Below are 24743 nucleotides of genomic sequence, written 5' to 3'. Positions count from 1 at the left end.
CCCTCTCTGTTTATCCCAACAACTCAGCCCTGGAGCTTATGAGAAAAGAATCAGGGAAGAATCAGGGAAGGAGGCTTGAACACAGGGTGGCCCCATAAGGACTTCCTAGAGAGGACTTGCATCCACCAAGAAGGGGGTGGGGTGGGGAAGAGACACATGTCCACCAAGATCCTCCCGCGTGCCAGGCACTTGCAATGCGTTGGACCCTTGGGCCTCTGAGGCAGATGTCTGGAGCCCCCTTTCACTGATGGGAAGGCAAGGCTCAGAGATGTCCAAGGCTCCCCCGACGTCCCATAGCATGTCAGTGGCAGAGTGAGGATTCAGACCCAGGCCCTTTAGCCTCCAGAACCTGGGCCTTCATCCCAGGCTCCTCCAGTTGCCTCCCCTGGGGACCCCATGCGTGTCTGAGTCTAGAGCCCACACCTGCCCTTTCCACTACCACACCGTACGCTGCTAGCTGCTGAGCCCTCCTGCCATCCTGACGGGGACACACAAGGAGAAAGGGACCATGTGCTGGCCGAGGGCTACAGGCACACCTAGCGTTGGCTACAGAGACCAGGTCCGAGGAGGGGGGCTAAGTGCTGCTGGACTCTGAAGAGGTGGGAGCAACTCCAACTGGAGTGGTCGGGGCTTGAAGGAGATGGCCTGGGAGCTGGGTTTGATTCGTCCTGCATGTGGAGGAATGGGGTCTTCAGAGGCAGAGGTGTAGGCCACAGGGTCCTCGAGGCACTCTGGTTGCAGATGGGGAATGAAACCATGAGAGATGTAATTGGAAAAGCCAGCTCATTTCCTAAGAACTGAAATGTCCATCAACAGCAGAATGGATAAAGAAACTGGTATGTGATCTTACAATGGATTATTATATAGGCAGACAAAGGGGCAGATGATCACTGCTCGAAACATGAGTGGATCTCACAGGTAGATTCTGAGTGAAGAAAATAGGTGCAGAGTATGTACAACAGGACTTCGTTCATATGAAATTCAAGAACAGGAAGGCCAGGCACAATGACTCATGCCTGTAATCCCAGTACTTTGGGAGGCCGAGGCAGGTAGATCACTTGAGGTCAGGAGTTTGAGACCAGCCTGGCCAACACGGTGAAACCCTGTCTCTACTAAAAATACAAAAATTAGCCAGGCATCACGGTGTGCACCTGTAATCCCAGCTACTCAGGAGGCTGAGGCACGAGAACAGCTTGAGCCTGGGAGGCGGAGGTTGCAGTGAGCCAAGATCGCACCATTGCACTCCAGCCTGGGTGACAGAGTGAGACTGTCTTTTTTTAAAAACAAAGAAAGGAAAAAAGACCCCTAAAATGTGTCAGAATAGAGGTGAACTCCAGGGGTGCACACTTCCTGGGAAGGGGTGTGAAGGAGCTGTCTAGGGTGTGGAAAATGTTCTGTATCTTGACCTAGGTGGTGGTTCCTTGAGTGGATACATATGTAAAATCCACTGAGTTTGTACTTAACAACTGTACACTTTATAATGGTCATACTTCAGGCTGGGTGTGGTGGCTTACGCCTGTAACCCCAGCACTTTGAGAGGCTGAGATGGGCGAATCACCTGAGGTCAGGAGTTCAAGACCAGCTTGGCCAACATGGTGAAACCCCGTCTCTACTAAAAACACAAAAATTAGCCAGGCGTCATGGCGGGCACCTGTAATCCCAGCTACTCAGGAGGGTGAGGCAGGAGAATCACTTGAACCCGGGAAATGGAGGCTGCAGTGAGCCAAAATCACGCCACTGCACTCTAGTCTGGGTGACAGAGTGAGACTCTGTCTGAAATATATATAATATACTTCAATAAAAACAAACAAAAACAACAGCAAGTTCTCTCCTAGCCTGGAGAACTTCGAATGTCAGGCTGGGGAGTTGGGTCGGGGTGGCCACTTCACTTCCCTGTGATGTGGAGAATGGAACGCACAGGATGAATCATGTGGCCCAGCTCCTGGGTTGTGAGAAGACATGGCAGGACCATGGTGAGGTGGCTGCAGCCCCCTGCAGCCCCCTGCAGCCACCTGAACCAGCCCACGACCCCTGAGGGAACTCTCCCCTGCTCACCCCCATGCCCTGGCCCTCCTGATCCCCGCCCCCTCCGCTGGCTGGCCTGCTGACCTGAGATGGCCTCCTTGGGCAGGTGGCTGGAGATGATCTTGCTGTCTGTCAGAGGGGTGAGGATGGCCGCTGTGTTTCCCAGCATGCTCCCAATGCCCAGCATCAGCAGCATGAAGAAGTAGAGCACCGACCACAGCTGGGACACCTCCATGTTTTTAATGGCCTCCGTGTAGACGATGAATGCCAGGCCAGTGCCCTGGACGGCCTGCCCAGGGTGAGAAGACACCAGTTACATGCATGAGGGACTTACAGTCTTATTCAAGCATTCAGTGCTAAGCAACGTGGGGGACCTTGGAAGTGGCCATGAGAAGCCACATTGTGAGGCTGGAGCTTCCATCTGCAGACCATTCCCTTACACTCAGCTGGGCCGAAAAGAAATGGGAGCTGCTGGGAGCTCATATATGCAAAGCATGTGAGAACTTGCAGCCAGCCTGCAACACCGAGTTCCCCTTTCCTGCCCCAACTTATGTAAATTCTGGATGAAAAATAATAAAACAATGCATAATTTCTGCTTCTAATGTGATGACTGACTAGGTGTCCTGAAACTTCTGTGGCTGGGACCTGAGGAGGGAGGGTGGGGCCAGGGCAGCAGGAAGCAGAATTGTGGAGAGCCAGCTTGGTCAGCAGGCAACCAGGAGGGCCAAGTGCTCAGCGGTCAGGGCCCTGTGTTGGTAATGCTGTTGCGGAGATGTCAAACTATGGAAATTGAGGCTGGAACTCCTACTTAAAGACAATCCCCCAAGGGCTCAAAAGGGATAATAAGTTGTGCGTACTCCCTGGCTACCCACAGAATAAGCAAAAACAAGCCCTCCCTGGGTAGAAGCCCCCCGATTTAGACACACAGGTTTCCCAGAGATTAAGCAAAGTGCTCATAAACAGGGATTTACAAACCCACAAGGAGAGAAGTCACTGTGAGTGAAGAACTAGCAAGAATAAGAAATAAGATTTAGAACAACCCTCCCCGAGGGTGGCAGATGTTGGATTGTCAGATTCAGAATTGCTATGGACTGAACCGTGTCCACCTGAGATTTGTATGCTGAAACCCTAGCTCCCAATGTGACTGTATCTGGAGATAGGGTCTTCAGGAGGTAATTAAGGTTAAACGGAGTTATAATATTGGAGCCCTAATCTGACCAGACTGTGGTCTTATAGCAAGAGGAAGAGACAGAGAGAACTCTCTATTGTGTGAGGACACAGTGAGAAGATTAGTATTCATGAACCAGGAAACAGGCCTTCATTCAGAAACCAAACCCTGCTGGACCTTGATCTTGGACTTCTCAGCCTCCAGGACTGTGAGACATAAATTCCTGTTGCTTGCTGGGCACAGTGGCTCATGCCTATAATCCTAGCACTTCGGGAGGCTTAGGTGGGAGGATCACTTGAGCTCAGGAGTTTGAGATCAGCTTGGGCAACATAGCAAGACCTTGTCTCTACTAAAAGTAAATAAAAGAAAATAAATTTATGTCATTTAAGCCACCCAGACTATGATACTTTGTTATGGCAGGCTGCATTGACTAATACAAGAACACAGGTCAATTCTATAGCATACCAGCTGCTCAGGGGCATACTGAAAATAGGTGGCTTTATGTGCTAACAACAAGGGAGTGACCACTTGTAGAGGATTTAAAAACAATAGTAAAAATCTACAAAAAGTTGATATACTTTTTATTATTATCATGAGCCAGCAATTCTAAACAGTGTTAAAATACTGCTCTCCTTCTCCTGCCTATGGCCACCACTGAAACAGTTATGTATGAAATGTTTAAAGAAACAAAGAATAACATTACAAAGATAAACATGTATCAAGAAACTATTGGGATGGACAAATAAATTGGAAAAAAATAGCATCTATATAAAAAATATAGTTATTAAATTAAAAGGTTCAGTTGACAATTAAATACCAGATTAGATGCAGCTGAAAAGAGTGTTACTGAACTGAAAGATATATCCAGGAATGACTCAATAAAACATAAAAGGATAAGAAGATGGGAAAAATAAAAGAAAGGTTAAGAAACCTGTAGGACAGGATGAAAAAGTCACATCTAATGAAGTTCCAAAAGGAGAAAAATGAGAGAATCAGAGACAATGGTTATGAGATAATAGGTATGAATTTTCCAAAACTGATAAGAAACATGGACCCATAGATTCAGGAAGCCCAACCTCACCTAGGCCTAGAGTGGATAAATAAAAATATATTCATGCCATGTCTAGATTGCAGAGGCCAAAGACAAAGAGACGATCATGAGAAAGAGAAAAAACTGCTTGCTTACAAAGAATGAAAGAAAATTTCAACAGCAACAATGGAAGCCTGAATCACATAGCAAACATCTTCAAAGTGTTGAGAGAAAATAACTTTTAACCTGGAATTTTCTACTCTGAGGAAAAATGTCTTTAAAAGATAGATGCCAATTACAGAATAAAATTTAAGAAAACTGCTCTAAATGAAAGTATTTTAAGGAAAAACCTTTGGAGACACTGGGATGCAAGAAAGAATGGTGAACAAATAAAATGGCAAACATGTAGGTAAATACAAGAGCTGTATAAAATAATAATAATGTCATGGTCCAATGTATGGGGTTAAAGAGACAGAACTAGAAAACAATCATTTAAAATGGGAGCGATAAAATGAAAGTATTCTAAAGTCCTTTTGAATTTTGGGAAGGAGGTCAAGATGCTGTTTAACTTTAGACTTTATTAAGTTAAATATGAAAGGAAAATTTCAGGAAGAAATCAAGCAGCCAAATTCCAAACAGCAGGGAATAAAGTGGAATGAGGAAAGAAAAGAAAGAAAGAAAAAAAAAAAGAACAAAGCAACAGGAAAAACGAAGTCTAGATAAATCAATAACCAACCATGTAATTCTTGGCTGTACAGCCAAGCTCAAAAGTAGTGAGGAAAACTCCCAGGTGCCAAAACCATAAAGGAAAGTTGAAGTGAAAGCACTGAACAGGTGCTGAAGCCGAAGGACCTCATGGGTCACCTGAACAGGACCTAGGCCTTGAAGGCTGGGGTTTGGGGGCTGGGGTCTGATGCCTGCCCAGGGAAGCAGGCTCATGCCACAGGCCAGTGCAAGCATGGAGCTAGGGCTGAACAAGCAGGAGAAAAAAGCGTTGCCTAACCCATGAAATGACCTACAGTGGTTGTACCCGTGAAACAAAGTGCCAAACAAACCCAACCCAATCAACCAACCACCCCCAAAATACCAACCTCCAAAGTAGCTTACTGGCAACCAGAGCCACAGGCCCTCCCTACTCCCTACCCTTGAAAAGCATTACCTAGGAACACTGTCTAGAAATAATCTCTAGAAGTGTTTACTTTAAATATAAGAATTAGACAAATAGGCCTACTATCATTTCTTCTACTCCCATGTGCTAGAAATCCTAGTGAATACAAGAACAAGGGAATGAGATATAAGCATTGAAAAGAAAAATGCAAAATTCAGTCTGCAGGCGATAGGACAGTTTAACATAGAAAACTGAAGCAAGTCTATAGCTAAATGTGAGAATTAATAAGAGAATTCATCAAGATTGCTGGATACAAGGCCAACATACAAAATTTTTAGCTTCCTTTTGCAACAAAAATAAACTGATAGAATGAGGGGAAGAGACACCATTCACAATACAACAAAACAGTAAGGTAATAGAAATCTAATGAAAGATGTGCCAAGATGTTCACAGAGAAAGTTAGCTGAAGAATATTTTAAAAGACCTGAGTGAATGAGAGAAAGTATGTTCCTGAGTCAAATGTCACAATTCAGAAGATATTAATTCTCCCCAAATTACACTATAAAATCAATGCAAGTCTAGTAAAAATTCCCTAGAAGATTTTTTTCCAATGAAACTTATCAAACTGATCCTCAAACTAATGTGAAAAAATAAAGCTCCCAGCACAGCAGAGATAATTCTGAAAAATATAAAGATGACTTTCAGTAGCAAAAATTTAAAAAAAAAACCCTCCAAATGTCTATTATACTGCAATGGATAAATAAATTGCAGTATACTTGTGTGATGGAATAAAATGCAGCATTTAACTGAACAATGAGGTTCCGCATGTATTATTATGGACAGATCTCAAAATTAAAATGCTGAATGAGAGAAGTATCTTTCCAGACCATTTATGCCCATTTAAAAACTGCCGACATAGGAGTGCAAAAGGCTTGTTGAAAAAAGAAAAAATAAAACAAAAACTGTCAACAAAACAATGATATTATTTAAGAATACATAGATGGGTATAAAAATGTAAAATATAAAATATAAAAATGAAGGTTCTTGCCTCTGGTGAGTAGGGAAAACAAAGGGGACTTTTTAACTTCATCTTTGAAACGTTCTTTCCCTTTATATTAAAAAAATCTGAACTCAAAATGACAAAATGTTTATAATGGATCTTTCTGAGTGGTATGTATATGGGTGTTTGTTATATTATTCTCTCTACTTTCCTGTATTTTAAAAGCTTAGAAACACAAAAGAAAAAGAACGGACAGAGAGGTCCCTCAGGAAGTTTACTGTAACTAGCATTCTCGAGCAGCCCTCAGGAGAGTGGTGGTAAAGCCTCTTCTCCTTGGAGTTGCAGGAAAAGTTATTCGGGATCTTTCTTCATTTTTATGGACCTCACCTAGCTCCCAAGTCAGCAGCTCACCAAGGTCCCCATGAGTGTGTGGAGAGAAGACAGTCCCCAACCTTGCCTGGGCACGTTACCGTGTCTAGCTCCGACTCCAAGCTGCAGTTTTTGATCTGTGGGAACACCTCGCTGTATTTGGTTGGGTAGGCAGATGCGAGGTAGCCCTTCACCTGCTCCAGGTTGCTGGCCGTTAAAAAGCCATCTTCAAGGTCAAAAGTGTTGGTCAGCAGCAGACTCACCCTGCAGAGCAGACCATCGGATCGACCTTCACTGATCAGAAAGGCAGCTGTCACCAAAGCCTCCCGTCAGCCTCTTCTTTTCTGATTAGGTGAGGAAAGGGAACCTGTTGCTTGGTGATCTTTTAAAGGGCGGGGTAATTTTGAATGGCACTGAAGAAGCCTCAGATATGAACAATGATGACAACAGGCACCAAACTCACACAGCTAGGCTATTTTAACCTCTGGACCAACATAGTCCAGCAGAAGTTTCCATGCTGATGAAAATGTTCTCTGTCTGGGCTGTCCAATTTGGCACTCACTGGCCACATATGGCAACTGAGTACTTGATGGTGGACACTGAGCAACTGATTGAAAGTAACATGGGAATATGAATTAAGTTGCATTGATTTAAATGTAAATTCGTAAACAGCCACTTGTGGCTGGTAATTACCCAACTGGACAGCATACCTCCTGGATGATGTCCTTGTATTTTGGGCAAGGGGCCACAGAAAGTGTATCCTGCAATCTCTGTGGCTTAGCTAGAGGCTTCTTGGTTACTTTTGAGGTGGGGGAGATGGGGTAGAAGAAACAAAGTTTGATTGTCGTATGTCCTATTACACTAAGTGCTCGCAACACATTAAGGTGCCCTCATCCCTGTCAGGCAGATGTTGCCGTGCCCCAGGCCCCCCAGCAACTGGTGGTGGTGTAAGGAGTCCAAATGTGAGCCCTGGATTGAGGACTCCAAAACTGGTGCACTTTGCCCCAGCCCTTGCCTAGGCGACCCTTCAGCTTAGAGCTCAGGGAGGCCTGGGACTCAGTGGGACAGCCCGAGCTTACTTCTTCAAGCAGTTTTCATAATTGAAGGTGGCCTTGAAGCCATAGATGGAGAAGGTGACGATGCTGGCAAATATGGAGGTGAAGCTGTTGATGAGGGACACGATGATGGCGTGCTTCTGGCAGTTGCTGGACGGCTCATTGTAGCTGGCGAAGGCGATCAGGCTGCCAAAGCCCAGGCCGAGTGAGAAGAAGATCTGGGTGGCTGCGTTGATCCAGGCCTTGGGGTTGGCCAGCTGTTCCATCTGGAAGGCCAACAGGGACAGGGCTGATGAGCCCTGGGTGGGATTCCAAACACTTAGACCCTCAACAGGAGAGTGGCCAAGAGAGGGAAAGGAGCTCGCCTACAGCACGCAGCCATCAGGGGCACCCCTGGGACTGGAGACCAGCTCTTCTGGCCCCATCCACTCCCTGGCAGATGAAACACACAGCTCAAGCTGCACACCTCCCATGGCTAAGGTGCTGTGGAGAATACAGGTGCTATGTGGAGGATATAAGGTGCTACGTATCTTCTACAGCACTTCAGTCATAGGAGGTGTGTAACCAGAAGCAGCTATGCTCACCACTATACATCAGCGCAGAGGTGTGCAATGGAATACTGCGGGGTAAAATAATTAAAACACACATGGAGCCCTGATTCACAGGCAGATACCGCACAGGTCTGGGCACTCAGAGATGGAGGTGGTGTGGCCTGGCAGGGGAGGTCTAGGTGTGGGTTGACTCTCGGCACTGACATCAGGGGGCGTTTGGAATGGGGAAGGAGGAGGATGACACAGTCATTTTATTTCCAGGGGCTAGATTTGCTAAATGAAGAACTTGCCCCATCCCAAAGGCAAGAGGGCACCCTCCATGGATGAACCCTGGGTGTGGGGTGCATGAAGAGTGGGTGGGTTGGGAAGGGATAGTAGGAAACCCTGTAAGGAAACGGGTGCGGGGAACCATATGAGCCCACAAACAAGATGACCAGAGCAGTGCTCATGGTAAAAAGCTTGGTCCACAGTCTGAAAGGGGCTTGAGGGGAGGCGGTGGTGGGGGTGCAGGAGTTGGGGGGACAGTGAGGATGAAAAGGAGAGGCTGAAAGACTTAATGCTCCAGAATTAACAGGGAGTGGGGACGACCTGGCTGAGGAGGTGATCCAGCAACTGCAGGTACTCCACACTCCCACCACACCCTGGTGGGCTCACATCAGCTTCCCTGGGTACAGTGTTGGCCCACTCTCCATCTTTCCCTCTTCCCACCCGTCCTGGAAGGTGGCAGGATGAGTGAGGGGCGCCCTTAGGGCCCTCCCGCTTCCGCCCGTACCTTGGGAGTGAACATGTACATGAGGCCGTTGGTGGCTCCATGGAGCGTGAGGCCCCTGATGAGGTAGATGATGAGCACGCAGTAGGGCAGTGACGCCGTGAAATACACCACCTGCGGGCATCAGAGGGCAGAGTCGGCCTCCCGGAGCGGTGGGGTCCACAGGACAGTCCCACGCCCCACGGAACACCGCCACATCTGGGGTATTCAGGCTGTACTGCCCAGCTGCTGACAGCCGGAAAAGGCATGGAGATTCTTGGTCACACACAGGCTGTGGGTTAGGGCTGGAGAAATGGGCTGGTGGGATGTGGTCGCTCACAGTTGTGACCAGCAGGACATTTCTTATTCAGTAGAGAAGAGGCAAACAGGTACCGAGCCTCTGCCTTCCACCCTCCCTTCAACCTGACCTTATTCCGGAAAGGATTTGAGGTTACCCACAAAAACACATCAGTCACATTAACATTTCAAAATTGCTAGATAAAGAAATCAGCCTGAAAAAAATATATGGGCAATCCAGTAATGAGCCCACAGGAAAAAGCAACCCATAGAATCTGTGCATGAGTCTCTACCCAGTTTCTGAGCCAGATTCAGCTCCGAGCATCTCCAGCTTGGAGAAGGACAGATTTCCCCAGGATTGGGGCCTAAGAGCAGATTGGTCATGAGTGCTCATGCAGGAAAGCAGCGATGTGTAGAGTAGAGGACAATGTCTCCATAATAAACACAATAGGAAATTCAGATCTGATTTTTATGGCAACCCTCCAAAAAGGGTTTACTTCCTTAGGCTTTAACACTACACCTGAATGGACACTTTTGTCAGCCAGATCTTCTTTCTCCACCAACACGCATGGTAAGTTCAATGATGTTTTGTTAATATATTCGGTGTTCATGGCAGCATTAGTAGTCACCTGTCATGCTCTGGGTGATTCTAACTGTTACAAAGCCATAGAATACAGACCTTCAAGTGCACGTGTGCCTATCCAGGAATGGAATTTTTTCTGTAAATCAACTCACATGTGTACCAGAGCCTCATTTGTAAAGCAAACAAATATTTTGCTAGATTGTCTTTTGTGTAAGAGTTCCCTTAAAGTTTGAGTCTCTCTGTGAGAAATATGGCTGGTGGCTCATGTTCAGGTGGACGTGAATTACACTTGACCCTCCCTTCCCACTGAGGTGTGGTGTCTTCTTATCCATTTCCAAGGCCACCAGAGTGGCACTCTGTGCCCTGTCACCCAGAGGACAGCAGGTGGAATGCGGGGTGTGTCTTTTATCACTGCTTCTTAGCTGAGGTTGTTGCAACTTGAGAAGACTAATAAATCCACCCAAGATTATAAGAAAATAAACCAGATAAGAGATAGAGATGAAAAGACAGAGCACTCACTCGTGACCAACATCCATCACAATGGTCACTAAGCAGGCCCTTAGGGCCAGCCCTGGGAATTTCCCTCCTTCTCCCGAGGTGAGCAAGTTTCCCGGAGGCTCATGGAGTCCCTACCAAGGTGGCTCACTTCTCCCCAAGTGGGCAGAATTGCTGGACATGTGATCCAGCTTAACCTATTGGAAGAAACTAATTCTGACCACTCTGCAGAGATTCTGGCAGGAAACAAAGGTAATTCCAACAGAGGATGCCAGGAAATGGCACATGGTCTGTGACAAGATTAGTTCCCTTTACACAGAGCTGTTGGGGTACTTTGCCATGGAGAAGGGTATGGCTGAAGCAGAGGAAATAGACGATAAGAATAAATAAGTTTTTATGGCATGACAGGTCTCATGTAACATTTCTAAGTGATCAGGAAAAGTAATGGTCTCTCATCTCTATATCTGCAGATGTTACCCTCTGATCTTTTGGATCATGATGATAATAACCTGGCAAAGATAAATTACAAGAACATTTTTTATGAGCATGGCAGTACGGCCAGGCTTTACGATGGGACTGAGTGAGCTGCTGCAGGTTCTAAGCTCTCTCGGAGGAAGAGCACCTGTGCTCACTCGTCCCTCTCCTCAGCCATGGCACAGGGGGCTCTGGGGGCTAAGAGGCTGGCCATCAGGGGGTCTTAGAAACCAAAATAAATTGTCTTGCCAGGCATGATACTGGAGTTGTCCCATGGGCCCTGGAATACCATGGGTAGCTCTGGTCTAATGCCTCAAGAAATACATGGGGGTGGGGTGTGGCTGGAGAAGGCAACTCAGGTAGTCAGAGGGTGAGGACAGGTGGGCTCTTAGGACTCTCAGCAGGTGACAGTTGGAGTTGATGACATCATTAAGGCATAGAAAGAGCTATGTGGCTACCAAACCAAAGCAATGGGAAGTCTTGGGGTGAGGCTGGGCTTTGCCCTCACTAGCTGTGCCCCTGGGCAAGTCAATTTACCTCTCTAAGCCTCAGGTGAGTGGCATCATGAAATCTACCTTGAGGGGCTGTTGCCAGAATGAGACAATGTGGGTGCCCAAGCCATGTTGGGTCTACGGTGAGAAGTGACAGTGAATGAAACAGGGCGTGCTAGGCTCTGGGACATCTGCTGAAACTTCAGACAGGTGGCGGGTGATGGGAACACTGAAAGCAGGTCTTCCACATGGAGCAGACTAGAGCTGAAGAACATGTCAGCCCTAGGGAAGGTGTGAGCCTTGGGATACACCATGAAAGGACTATGGAGATCAAGCCTGATTGCTATGGAGGGTGATTGGAAGCAGCTTAGAACAAAGGGTTGGTCTCAAACTCAGCTGAACACTAAAATCACTTGGCAAGCTTCTAAAATCCCCCCACCCACTCCATTGCTCAGGGCACATCCCAAACTGGTTAGTTCAGAACTTTGGGGGCAGGGCTAAGGCATGAGATTTTTGAAAGCGCTCCAGAAAATATCAATGTGTAGCTGAGTTGGAGAGCCAGTGGCTAGGGTGTCTTGAGGACACATACAGTCTTAAAGAAAAGCAAACTCACTGTCTGGTTGCCTGGGTGGTATGGATTTTGGGCTGACTGGTACAGAAAAACTTCCTTTTTTTGTAAGAAAGTCCTTGTTTTGAGATTTAGGGTTGCAACTTTAACCACCTCTGGCTGTCTCTATAGTCATCTAGTAGGTGACTTGTCCCAGCAACACCATCTGTGCCCTCTGCCCTAACATAGCTGCTGCCTGTCCACTGCAGAGGGCACTCCCTTGGCATTGCTCAGGGTTGGAGACAGACGCAGCTGCCCCTCGGCGCACCCTCCCACCCGCCAGGAGCACCGGGCCTCTGTGCCTCACTGTCCCACCTTGCCAGTGGACTCGGTGCCACGCAGGATGCACAGGTACACCACCAGCCAGGCCAGGAGGAGGCACAGCGCCGGCTCCCACTGCACACCCCCGTTCTCCTGGAGGGACGGCGAGATATTGAGGGTTTTCCTGTACCAGAAGTACTGTGTGGAGGACGCCTTCTCGCACTCCTCGTCGTAGCCTGTGTGGTTACCATTCAGTGGGCAGACAGACCACGGCAGGGGATCCTGTGGGACCAAAGTGAGTGTTATCCAGAGAGGTGAAGGCTGAGGACAAGGGCTGTGGCAGGGGTGAGGGAGGTGACCCTGAGCGGAGACTCTTGAAATAGAAGGGTGCTGGTCCCAGAAGGGCAGGTGGCTGGAGTCCCTGAAGGCAGACCGGGAGTTGGAGAGTTTGTCAGGGGGCATGGGTGAGGCAGGAAGGGGTTGGAGGAGGGGGCTCTGTTCTCGTTGCAATTCTTCAGGTGCTCCCTGAGGACTGCTGAACTCCGTGGTGGGTCCCAGAGACTGAATAGTGAATGGACCACGGCCAGGCCAGCTATGATGATGGGACTCCGACCCATGGCCTGTGCACAGTCAGCTCAGGCACTCAAACCACACCCTCTGCAGCACTGGCCCAGATTGCTTAAGACTTGGTCAATGACTGAGAGAGTCCCTATTTTTTGACCAACTCAGAACCAACTAGATAAAGTGACAGAGAGCCCAGTTCAGAGTAGCTTAAGCAGATGACAGTCTTACTGGCTCCACCCTGCAAAGTCCGGGAGTCTAACTGCTTCAGGTATACCTTGACTCTAGCTCAAAGCAGTCACTAGCACCAGGTTCTCTCAGGCTCAGACAGGCAAGACAGCTGCGGGGCCTGAACCTCATCTCCTGCTAGCTTCCAAACCCAGTGTACATTGCAGGAAATGCCATTCACCACCAGCACTTAGTGAGCACGGAACCTGAGACTTATGTATCTCAGGACTTGCTAGGGACTTGCGGAAATCAACAAAGACCACCCAAGTGAGAACAAGCAGAGGCTCTTTCCTTAGGGCTTGCTACAGCAAGGGAGGTAGCAGCATCGCTTGCATTTGGCAGGGACTCCAAGGCAGGCAGGGATTGGGAAAGCTTGTTAGTAATGAAAGAGAAGGCTCCAGGTGTGCCCCCATAGGAGGCTGTGGGCATGTCACTTAGGAACAAAGGAGCCTCAATGGTGCATGCATCGTGACCATGACCCAAGGCCAAGTGGTAAACGGTGGTGCTGAGATGGGAGGGAGGGGAGGAAAAATGACTTCTGACTTGCGGGGTAGGAGATCCCAGCCCTGCTCTTTGAGGACCAGCCCCACATTGATCAGTTTTGCACATATCTGGGTTCTGCAAGTCCCGATTTAATTAGACAAAATGCATCATTAATGGAAGCAAGTCTGACCACCCCACTGGGCTCAATCCCGTATTTCACAGGAAAAGAACCAAGGCCCAGGGGTATCACCTGACGGGTCATGGCTACTGTGCCAGTAGGCAGCTGGAGCCCAGGTCTGCATACCCAGACGGTGCTCGAGACTGTGCTGGTGAGGACCTCCATGCCCACCCCTGCCATACCTCCCCAGGGCCACCCTAGCCTATTGGAATGTGTGAGCTGGTTTCTTGCTTTGACCTATATCGTGTTCAAAGCTGGCCACCAACATCCTTCCCCTCCCCATGTGCACATTTCTCCCATCCAGAAGTGGTGTCTCTTGCCTCACCCTGTGAGCCTGGGCTGGCCTCCGATGCACGCTGACCAACTGAATATGGTGAAGAGATGCTGTGTGAGTGACTTCCCAGCCCAGGCCTTCAGAGCCCTGTAGCTAGCCTCTCACCCTCTTGGAGACCAGCTGTGGGACATTCAGGCTAGCTTCCTGAATGATGCGGATGCAACGAGAGGGAGGCACGTGGAGGGAACTGAGGTGCCTGGTGGCAGCCAGCACCAAGTCCCAGGCAGGTGAGAGGGGTCCTCGTAGACCTGAAGCCCAGTCGAGCTGCCCTGGCTGACATCCCCTTGGGCCATTTATAGCCTGTGTGGGACTGACCTGAGTCTGTACACTGGACCACCTGCTGATGCCAGCCCAGGCCTGCTTCCCAGGCTTGGCTACACAACTAAGTCACCCAGGGGTGATACCCAGGCTGCACCCTCAGTGACTCTGATTTCATCTGTTTAGGGTAGGTCCTGGTCATTGGATTTTTCACACCTCCCCACCCTGCACCCAGCAACTTCATCTCCCCAGTGTGCAGCCAGGGTGAAGAAGGTTTAGAGTATAGGAGAACTTGTTAAATGGGCCAGTTCCCAGTCTGACCTCCCTCACCCACCTCTGAACTAGCAGGTGAGGACAAGGATCCCCGCATTTGCATGCATAACAGCCCAGGTGCTCCTGCTGAGAAGGGCTGGACCCAAGGCTGGAAAGCCTGGCCAGGGAGTGAGTAGACAGGAGCACCGACTCTGGGACCAGGTGCCTGAGTCCAACCCTACCAGCTATGAGCTACTCGGCTCCCCTGTGCTTGGGTGCTCAGTGCGCTCAGCCTTGCGGGGTGGCTGTGATGATTACATGAGTGAACACTTCTCAAGTGCTGGGACCTGTGTCTGACCCAGAGCACATGTAAGTGAATGTCTGCAGCTACTATTCCTCTCTTTATTACAGGACCATGGAGGAGGGCTTCAAAGTAGAGGGACTAAGGGATAAGTTCACAGACCTATGAAGGATGCAATGAACGAATACTTAAGTGATTTTCAGGAATTGCTGGCCCTCATTCTTCTGACTATTAGAAAAAGGTGCCCCTTTCTTGAGGCACTTTAGTTTTGCTTTCGGGGGATGAGTAAATTATTCTGATTTTGTTAGGACAAGACACATTGCTTCTGCTTTTGGAAACCTGTCTTAATAAGTACACAAATCTAACATGTTTACAATGTGTATGGCAAGCCCTTAGTTGGGGGTACCATTGTGCAGTGCACAACCTGCCCAACCATACATGGCAGCCCTGCAGAGAGGATAGGAAACAGTCACCAGGCAATAGAGTGAGAAGAGTTGCTCTGTTTCTACCGAGAAGGCTGGGGAGAGGCAGTGTTGTGGCCAGTGTTCATGAAACTCTAGGTTGAACCAGGGAAAGAAGGAGGAACTACAACTAAGCTCAGGGCACATCTTTCTTGCCAGACATATGTGCAATGGGGCAAGCTTGGTGGAGCTCATTGGGAAGCCAGAGTGGGGTATGCCAAATCAGGATTATTAAAGTCATTCACCCAAGCATTCCTCACGCCCCCACAGAGTCAAGGCTGTGCCCAAGCATCCCAGAGGCAAACCCAGTTCAGTCCATAGTCCATGCCAGCCCTGTCTTGCTTGTGGACCTAGGGGACAGGCATGTCCCATGAAGGCCTGGCTCAGGGGCAAAGGGTAAGGCATTGGCCTGATTAGCTCCTGCCTCCTCCTCTGTTCCCATCTGGGAAGAAGCCAAGGTGAAGATGGTTCCTGGGAGCAGGTGGAGGCAGTGGAGGATGGAGTTCCTGAGAGTAGAGCGGCAGGAGCCAGGTAACAGAAATGAGCATGAGCAGTGGAGAGGAAAATTCCTCTTGTCCTGGATGTAATACCAGCTGTCTGTGTGGAATTGGAGTTCTCGCTTCTCTACAATTTCCAGCCCCTTCCACGTTTTCTACGGAGTGTCAGCTGCAGTTATCATCAGAAATGTGTGGTTTAAAATGGCCCTACTGTGTTACAGGGTGACAATGGTCCTTCTAGGAGAACTTGGAGGTCTGCAGGGAAAAGGAGAGGCTCAGGCTGGAGTCAGAAACCTGGAAGCACAAGTGACCCCGTGGAAAGTGGGAGAAGGGCAAGGGGAGGAGGACAGACACTGCTGTCTTGCTGGATTGAGGGAATCCCTCCCCATCAGTCCTCTCCGCAGATTTCCTCCTAGGCACACTGTGCAGTAGTTATTAATTGTTGTTGGGGGGCGGCCACATCCATCAGAGAGAATCCACTGAAGGCCATGGACCTGCTCTCTGAGAACACGCACACTCACACCGGTGGACTCTTGCTTACAGCGTAAGGGGCCCGTGGAGCCCGGATTCAGAAGCCCTCCATGTGGTCTGGGGTGCATGGCTTCCCCTCCACCTCACACCACCCACTGGCTCCCCGCCCCGAGGCTGCTCACCTTGCCCCACACCCCCTCCCCTGAGTGGGTAGCCCTGCTTTTCTCTCCCTTTCTCGCTCCCACTCCTGTTCTGGCACGGGCCGTGGCTCACCTGGAAGGAGTGGAAGAGGTACCAGAAGGCCCAGGCGTTGATAACGTTGTAGTACATGGAGAGGAAGAAGGAGACCACCACGCTGGCGACCCCTGCAAGGAAGCAGAGGGCTGCGCTGAGGACTGAGGATGGCCCTTCCCCCTCTGCCAGGCCCAGCGTGTGCTCCCAGGATGTGCCTGTGGCGAGGCCTCCCTCCACCAGGTTTGTGTGATAAGCATTAAGCGAGACCAGGCACCTGTAAGCACTTCATAAGGGTGATTTCTTTTTCTCCAACCTCCCTCCTCACCTTCTGGGACAGGAGGCTGATGACATGTTTTTGAGATCTAACTGCTAGGCACTGTGTTAGGTAAGTACTTTACGTGCCTTTGGTCCTTACGACGGTATTATCTTCATATCACAGAGGAGAAAACTGAGGCCTGGAGCCTGCCCAAGACTACCCAGCTGGTAAGTGGCAGAACTGGGTTCACAACGTCATGCTGTGAGAAGCACTGTCGCTGTGAAGTGCCACCTTGTGCCAGATGTACGGTTACGCTCCCTCCTTGGCTCACCAGTGGTTGAGTCACCTGGTGGCCAGGAGAGGAGGGATGGGGAGGGGGCTGCCCGTAATTCGGTCAAGTCTGCACAAAACCCAGGGTGGGTCCTGAGAGCAGAGAGAAGGGTGGCAGCCAGCAGGGCTCTGGGGCTGGCCCACACCGACCCTTGAGAACCAGAATTCCCTCCTCTCCCCAAGCCCAAGTGCTGGAACACTCAGTAGTGGAAACTGGCCATGGTGCACATATTTACCCCCACAGGCAATGGCATATGCTATAAACCAGGGCTTCCCCTCCCCACTCCCACTCCACTCTGAGAGCTGGTTGTTAAATATTCACCGGCATCCCCTGGTTGGCACAAATATCTGGTATCTTTCTTATGATGCAGAAGATGCCTCTGAGAAGTCCTCTGTGATTGCTTATTCAGGCAGATTGTAAAACCACACACTTCTGTGTTAAAAATTAATAGCCTAGCGAAACCCTGTCTCTACTAAAAATACAAAAAATTAGCCGGGCGTGGTGGCAGGCACCTGTAATGCCAGCTACTCAGGAGGTTGAGGCAGGAGAATTGCTTGAACCCGGGAGGTGGAGGTTGCAGTGAGCCGAGATTGTGCCATTGCAATCCAGCCTGGGCAATAAGAGTGAAACCCCGCCTCAAAAAAAAAAAAAAAAAAAATTAATAGCCATTCAAGACAAGGAGGCAGTCTGGAGTTGGAGATGATTTGTGAGAACACTGGGCACATTTCTTCCGCATCTGCGACCAGGTCATGTATACGCTTCCATTCTCTTTGCTCCTGAAATGTCACTCTGCTTTCCTGCCTGCCTTCCTTTCTGGGGCAGGAGGGGTGAGCATCACATGCCATGGCCACTTCTGGTCAGGGTTCCTTCTGCATGCAGAGGCAGCCCTGGGTCATAAGCGATGTGCAGGGCAGGTGGAGGTTGTCCTGGAAGTACCTGGGACTCTGGCTCAAGGTCACTCAGGAGAGGCATGAGATGAAACAGCCCCCTCCTGCTGTCCGTGTGGGCCTCTGCCTCCCCACCCCAGAGACATTAATGGCACTCCGCAACACCTCAGCGGTGTAAAGAAGGTTAAATGAACTCATGCACATATATCCTATAGGCTGGCTCCCAGCAAGTAGTAGGTGCTTACTAAAAGAGAAAGCTGTTATTTAACAGGGAGCAGTTGGGTGAGTTTCCAGAATGATTGTTAGCTAGGACTGGGAGTTACAGCTGTTTCCCTTTTACAGGTGACCAAGCTGAGGTCCAGAGAAGAGAAGCAGGGTGGCATCTGTTCCCCAAGGGGCATGCATCCTCCCTGTTTCACTACCCTGTGGGTAGGAAACCAGCTCCTCTCAGCTCACATTCTATGACATCCCCGCCAGGCCATTTGTTCACTCCAGGCAAGGGCTCTCTCTTGGGCCTTGTGCTCACCCTTTGATCCAACAGCTTTGCTGATGGGATCCCACCCACACTCCCATGCTGCCCAGGTCTCTGGGTGGGAGAGGACGGGAGGGGCCCCACGTACCGACACCGCTGAGGTACGGGCTGATGGTCCTCCAGGCACCGATGCTGCCCTGCCGCATGCGCTGCCCCACAGCTAGTTCCAGGTACAAGAGTGGCATTCCCTCCACGATAAGCATGATGATGTAGGGGACCAGGAAACTACCTGTAGATGTCCAGAGCTGAGAGCCAGGCCACCACCAAAGGGCTTTTCTCCACCACCACTCAATCTCTGTGCAAACATCCTTCCATCCTCCTGTCTTTCCACTTGTCCATGCATTCTCCTACCTTTTCGTCATCCATCCTCCTCTTTCTACTCATCCTGCATCCTTCTTTCATTCTACATTTTCATCAATCCTTCTTGCTGCCATTCCTCTCACCTATCTGTCTACCATTAATTCATCAACTTGCCATCCATCCTTCCATCCATCCTTCCATCCAACCATCCATTCATCCATCCATCCTTCCATCTATCTTTCCATCCTTCCATCTATCCACCCTACATCCATCCATCCTTTCTTCCTTCCATCCATCTATATTTCCATCCTTCCATTCATCCATCTGTATTTCCATCTTTCCATCCATCCATCTATCCATCCATCCATCCATCCATCTATTCATCTATCCATCCTTCCATCCATTCATCTGTCCATCCTTCCATGCATCCTTCCATCCTTCCATCCATCCTTTCATCTTTTTATCTTCCTCCTCAGCCACCTGTCTGTTCATCCATCCACCCGTGGATGGCATGCAGCCATGTCAGTTATTAAACTCTTTAAATTCATTCTCCCTAGGAGGCAAACTGCCACTGTCCCAAGCTGCTTGAGTGCCTTTCTCAATGCCTCCCCTGTCCCAGCCCTTCTGCCAAACCCCACATTCCATCTTCCATTTCAGCAACTAATAGTCGATCAGAGCCAAGACAATTGTGTTGTTAAATATGTCAAACATCACGCCTGGGTCCATGCATTCAGCTGTCCACCTCTATGCACTTCCTTTGGGCTTTGTGCACAGCCCTGACGCTGCTCCACATGAGGTAGTGTATGAAACAGACACTTACTAAGCACTTACTTTGGACCAGGCCCTGGCTGGTGTGGAATGGGAGAGTAGCAACCATGCTCCCTGCCCTTAAAGTTCCCTGATGTTGGTGATGGTGAGGAGCCAGGGAGTGTGAATTTTGGCAGGGTGAGCTTAACAAAATGTCCAGTGGGAAAAGAGGGCAGGATTTCTGATCAAATAAAACCCAGACACTACAACTGCAAAGATTAAGGGCTGATTACAAAGCGAACTGGATCCTCAGTTGTTAAGGTAAACAACAAAATAACTATGCTTACATGAACATCTAATATTTACCAAAAAGTCTCCATTGTATACATGTACCGTCCTGCAGCCCACTCTTCTCACCCTATGGCATTCCCCATCACTCTCCCAATCACAGACCTTTGCATCACCCCTTAAAGAGCTGCATGATATTCTGCTCTGAAAATAAGCCCAGACCGCATTTAATCAATTGTTAGACACTCGGGCTGTTTCCAGCTTTCTGCCGTACTAAACAAAGCTGTGAAACAAAGCCTGGTCCACTTGTTTGTGTATTTCCTTGGGATACAAATCCCAGAAGTGGAATGGCTGGGGCAAAGACCAGGCAGAGCCCCCATGGCCACACCACAGAAAGAAAGGCACGAGCCACCTGCACGGGTGAATGAGCGCTCACACCACCAGGCTTGGAGTTCCCAGCTTCGTTCCGCTTATGTGGGGGCCTAGAACAAATCCTGTCCTCTCATGTCCAGACACTGCTATAACTCCTCTAGGCCAGGCTCCCTTCCTTCCCTTCAGAACCTTGTTTCAGCACCTTGTGAGTTTCCTCTCAATATCAAAGGAGTCCAAGAGGTCATTAGCTCTCAATCATGAAATATCTGACAATAAAGATTGGGCTCACACACTGAGGCTTTGAAGCCACATTCAAACCCTCAGTGGTTATAAGATAATCCTGTTTTCACGCAGGGTGTTAAACAGTAACTACGTAAGGCCTGACAAGGTCCGGGGACAACTGTCTGTTTGACAGGGTCTGACTGCCCAGGGCCCATGGGTAGGGTGGAAATCTAAAACCTGATGCCAAGTGGGAACATGAGGGCTGTTTGGCCCTAGGCATCAATCATTTCTATCACTCCTGCCCCAGCCATTCAAATAAACACATAATCCAGGTGAATTTGCTCTGCAATAAATTTTTCAAGAAATGATGCTAGAACAACCAAACATCCATATGCAGAAAAATGAAACTCAACCTGTATCTAAAATTTTATACCAAACAAATCTCAGAATGGATTACAGAACTATATGTACAACTAAAAGCTATATAACTTCTAAAAGAATACAGGAGAACATCTTTATGAGCTTCAGTTAAGCAAAGATTTCTTAAATACAGTGTTAAAAGCACTGTCTATGGAAGAAAAGATTGATAAATTGAATTTCACTACTTCTTTGTGAAAGACACTATTAAGAGAATAAAAACACAAACTATAGACTGGAAGAAAATACTTGCATCTTGAGAAAAACTTTGTATCGAGAGTATATAAAGGATTCTCAAAACTCAATAAGAAAAAGAACCCTTTCAAAAAATGTAAAAAAAAAAGTGTGAATAGGCATTTCACCAAAGAATATCTGTCTTAGTCTGTGCTGCTATAACAGAATACCAGAGACTGGATAATTTATAAAGAACAGAAATTTATTGGCTCATGGTTCTGGAGGCTGGGAAGTTCAAGAGCACGGTGCTAGCATCCGGGCAGGGCCTTTTTACTGCATCATCCCATGGCAGTAGGCGGGAGGGCAAGAGGGAGCAAAAGGGAGCAAGAGGGGGCTGAACTCTCTTTTATAACAAACCCACTCTCTCAATAATGAAAGCACCCCTGAGATAATGATATCAATCCATTCACGAGGCCAGAGTCCTCATGACCTAATCACCTCTTAACGGTTCCACCTCTCAACCCTGTTGCATTGGAGATTGAGTTTTCAACACATAAGCTTTGGAGGACGTATTCAAACCATAGTAGGATGATTCCATTTATATGACATTCTGGAAAAGGCAAAACTACAGGGACAGAAAACAGGTCTGTGGTGGACAGGAATAGGGGAGTAGGAAGGGGCATGATTTTGGTGGTAGTTGTGATGGCTAATACTGAGTGTCAAATTGACTGGATTGAGGGATGCAAAGTATTGATCCTGGGTGTGTCTGTGAGGGTGTTGCCAAAGGACATTAACATTTGAGTCAGTGAGCTGGGGAAGGTGGACCCACCCTTAATCTGGTGGACACAATCTAATCAGCTGACAGTGAATGTAAAGCAGGCAGAAAAAAGTGAAAAGGTGAGCCTGGCCTAGCCTCCCAGCCTACATCTTTCTCCCGTGCTGGATGCTTCCTGCTGTTGAACATCAGACTCCAAGTTCTTCAGTTTTGAGACTTAGATGGGTTCTCCTTGCTCCTCAGCTTGTAGACAGCCTATTGCGGGACCTTGTGATCATGTAAGTTAATACTTAATAAACTCCCCTTTATCTCTCTCTCTCTCTTTCCTCCTCCCCCACGTCTCTCTTTCCCCCCTATTAGTTCTGTCCCTCTAGTGGACCCTAATACAGTAGTAATACAACTACATGCCTTAAAGGCATGTGTGGAGATTAAATAGAGCCACACATTCTTCAGTGCTCCTCCCCTGAAGAGGTGGAGTCTATTCCCCACCCTGTGAGGCTGGGCTGGCCTTCGGGCTTGCTTTGTCCAATAGAATGTGATATCCATGTGGGTACCAGAGCCCAGGCCTCAGGATGTCTTGCAGCTTCACCTTCCTCCTCTTGGAGTGTGCCTGAGACAGCCACATAAAGATGCTGGTCCAGGCTCCAGAGGACGAGAGGCCATGAGGAGAAGAACTGAGGGAGCCCAGCCAGCTCAGCACCCACTACCAGGTGTGTGAGGGACCTTCTGGCTGCATGAGCAAGGCCAGACAGAAACAGTAAAGGAAGAGATCAGGCACCCACAGAACTGTGAGAAATGATTAATTATTGTTGCTTTAAGTCGCTAATTTTTTTTTTCTTTTTACCTCTCAATATTTTCAATAGGTATTTCCAAAAGCAAGAACATTCTCTTATATAATCCCAATGCAATGAGTAAAATTAGGGAATTAACACCAACATCAAATTATTATTTTATCTGCAGCCTTTTTGCAATTTTCCTGACCGTCCCACTGATGTTCTCCAGGCATCCAGGCTCCAGGTCACGAGCACACAAGGCCTCTAGTTCTCAGGTTTCTTTAGTCTCCTTTAATCTGGGACAGCTCCTTAGACATTTTTTGCCTTTCTTTGTCTTTCGTGACCTTTCACGATGCTTTAGAGGAGCACTGGCCAGTTGCTTTGTGGAATGTCCCTCATTTGGAGTTTTGGCAGAAACACTAAAGTGATCCTGTGTCCTTGTCCAGAGGCACAAGATGTCAATGTGTTCCATTCACGGTGATGTAGACTTTGCTCGCTTGGTTGAGGTGGTGTCTGTTGGATCTCTCTGCTGAGAGTTACTATTCTCCCCTTAGAAATGATAATCTTCTTGAATATATTCTGAGCCTCAGTAACTATCCTATTTCTCATACTTTTGCCCAGTAGTTTTGGCATCCAGTGAAGATTCTTGCCCAAAACAATTACTGCTGCATTGGTTGCCAGATGGTAATTTCCTAATTCCATCATTCCTTCTAAGTCCTGGAGTTTTTGAGTGGTTTGTTATGAATAAATAGGTAACTGAGGCACACACTGAGCCCTGTGGTAATGTCTCTGCCACTGTGAGTCCACAATACCCCAGATGAGTGGGATGCTTACAGTCACAGAATTATTGGAAGACGTAGACTCAGCTCAGCCTGGGGAATCCTTACTCATCACCACCTCCCTGGCACCCACTGTCACATCTCCACTGCACCGCCCTCCAGGCAGGTCTTTGTGATTTCACCCTCCAGTCCCCTCCCTGCAGTTTGTTCTCAGATTGTGACACACCTGCTCCTTCCATCCCTAACCTCTCACCCAGTCAAACCTTCCTTGGTTCCTTCTTCCACCTGGAATCAAACCCACACTCCCTCCCTTGATCTCTGAGGCTAGGGGAACAGGGCTCCCACCTTCCCCTCCGTGCCACTGGCCTCTCTCCATCCACTGCAGTTACACTGGCCCTCCTGCTGGTCTGGCCTCAGCACCTTGGTTCTTGCTGTTCCTCCTGCCCAGGATGCTTTCTCTCTTCTTTCAGTGCTCCACCCAGACTTGGCTTCCCCAGAGTCGCCTTCTCTGCGCACCCTTGCTAGAACAGCCTTCTTGCCCTCTTGAACTCCTTACCCTGCTTGATTTACCTTCCGAACAGTTCCCCATGTGCATAATGCTATAATTTTCTTTGTTTACTTGAGATCTGTCTCTCTACTAGCAAGGAAGCTCTCCTCTTGTTCCCTGCTCTGCTCAGAACAGCACTGGGCAGAGAGCCAGAGTCCAGTGAATATTTATTGAATGCAGGAAGGAATCCTTAGGGTCTCACTGGATCTTCCAGATGCATCACTTCCTCCAGGAGCCAACAGATCACCCAAAACTAAGACCCATCCTCTTGTCTTGCAAGCTCCTGTTGTTGAGACACCTGCCGCTACACTGAATGTCTACTGCTCTGTCCACACCTCCAACACCTAAACAGTCAGCTCCTTGAGGGCAGAGATGGGATCTGCATGGCTTATAGTTGATCTCTAGCTCCTAATGAAGGACCTGGCACAGAGTAGGTGCTCAGTAAATGCTTGTTGAGTAACTGGCTGTACCACAGTGGATAGAGTAATGCTTGGGCTTGCTGTCCATGTGCCTTCTCTTCTTGTAATCTCCACCTCTTTATCCTGTTCTTCTGAACTGTGGAATCACTTTGAGATAGGGTCTTGCTCTGTTGCCCAGGCTGGAGTGCAGTGGTGCGATCACGACTCACTGCAGTCTCAACCTCCCAGGCTCAGGCAATCCTCCTGCCTCAGCCCCCATGAGTAGCTGGGACCAAAAGCATGAATCACTGTGCCTGACTAATTTTCAATTTTTTGTAGAGATGGGGTCTCACTATGTTGCCTAAGCTGAAATTACAGGATGAACCACTGCACCTGGCCCTGCCATATATGATTTCTTGCTTGGG

General features: G+C 48.6%; 1 protein-coding gene across 3 annotated transcripts in view; it reads right to left on the bottom strand.

Moving 5' to 3' along the window:
- Positions 1–24743, bottom strand: part of SLC6A20 (solute carrier family 6 member 20) — a 38555-nt gene that overhangs the window by 5437 nt on the left and 8375 nt on the right. For 2 of the 3 annotated variants that reach the window (XM_023231768.3, XM_023231769.3), the window contains 7 exons: positions 18615–18755; positions 16560–16651; positions 12317–12544; positions 9079–9189; positions 7780–8021; positions 6802–6964; positions 2110–2314 (listed from right to left, as the gene is read on the bottom strand). In XM_023231768.3, coding sequence (XP_023087536.1) covers positions 2110–2314; positions 6802–6964; positions 7780–8021; positions 9079–9189; positions 12317–12544; positions 16560–16651; positions 18615–18755 — 1182 coding nt within the window. The remainder of the gene's footprint in view (positions 1–2109; positions 2315–6801; positions 6965–7779; positions 8022–9078; positions 9190–12316; positions 12545–16559; positions 16652–18614; positions 18756–24743) is intronic. The other variant, XM_023231770.3, reaches the window with a different exon arrangement.

The sequence above is a fragment of the Piliocolobus tephrosceles genome, chromosome 2 (assembly GCF_002776525.5).
Source record: "Piliocolobus tephrosceles isolate RC106 chromosome 2, ASM277652v3, whole genome shotgun sequence".
NCBI classification, from domain to species: domain Eukaryota; kingdom Metazoa; phylum Chordata; class Mammalia; order Primates; family Cercopithecidae; genus Piliocolobus; species Piliocolobus tephrosceles.
This window is presented reverse-complemented; position numbering and strand designations above follow the sequence as displayed.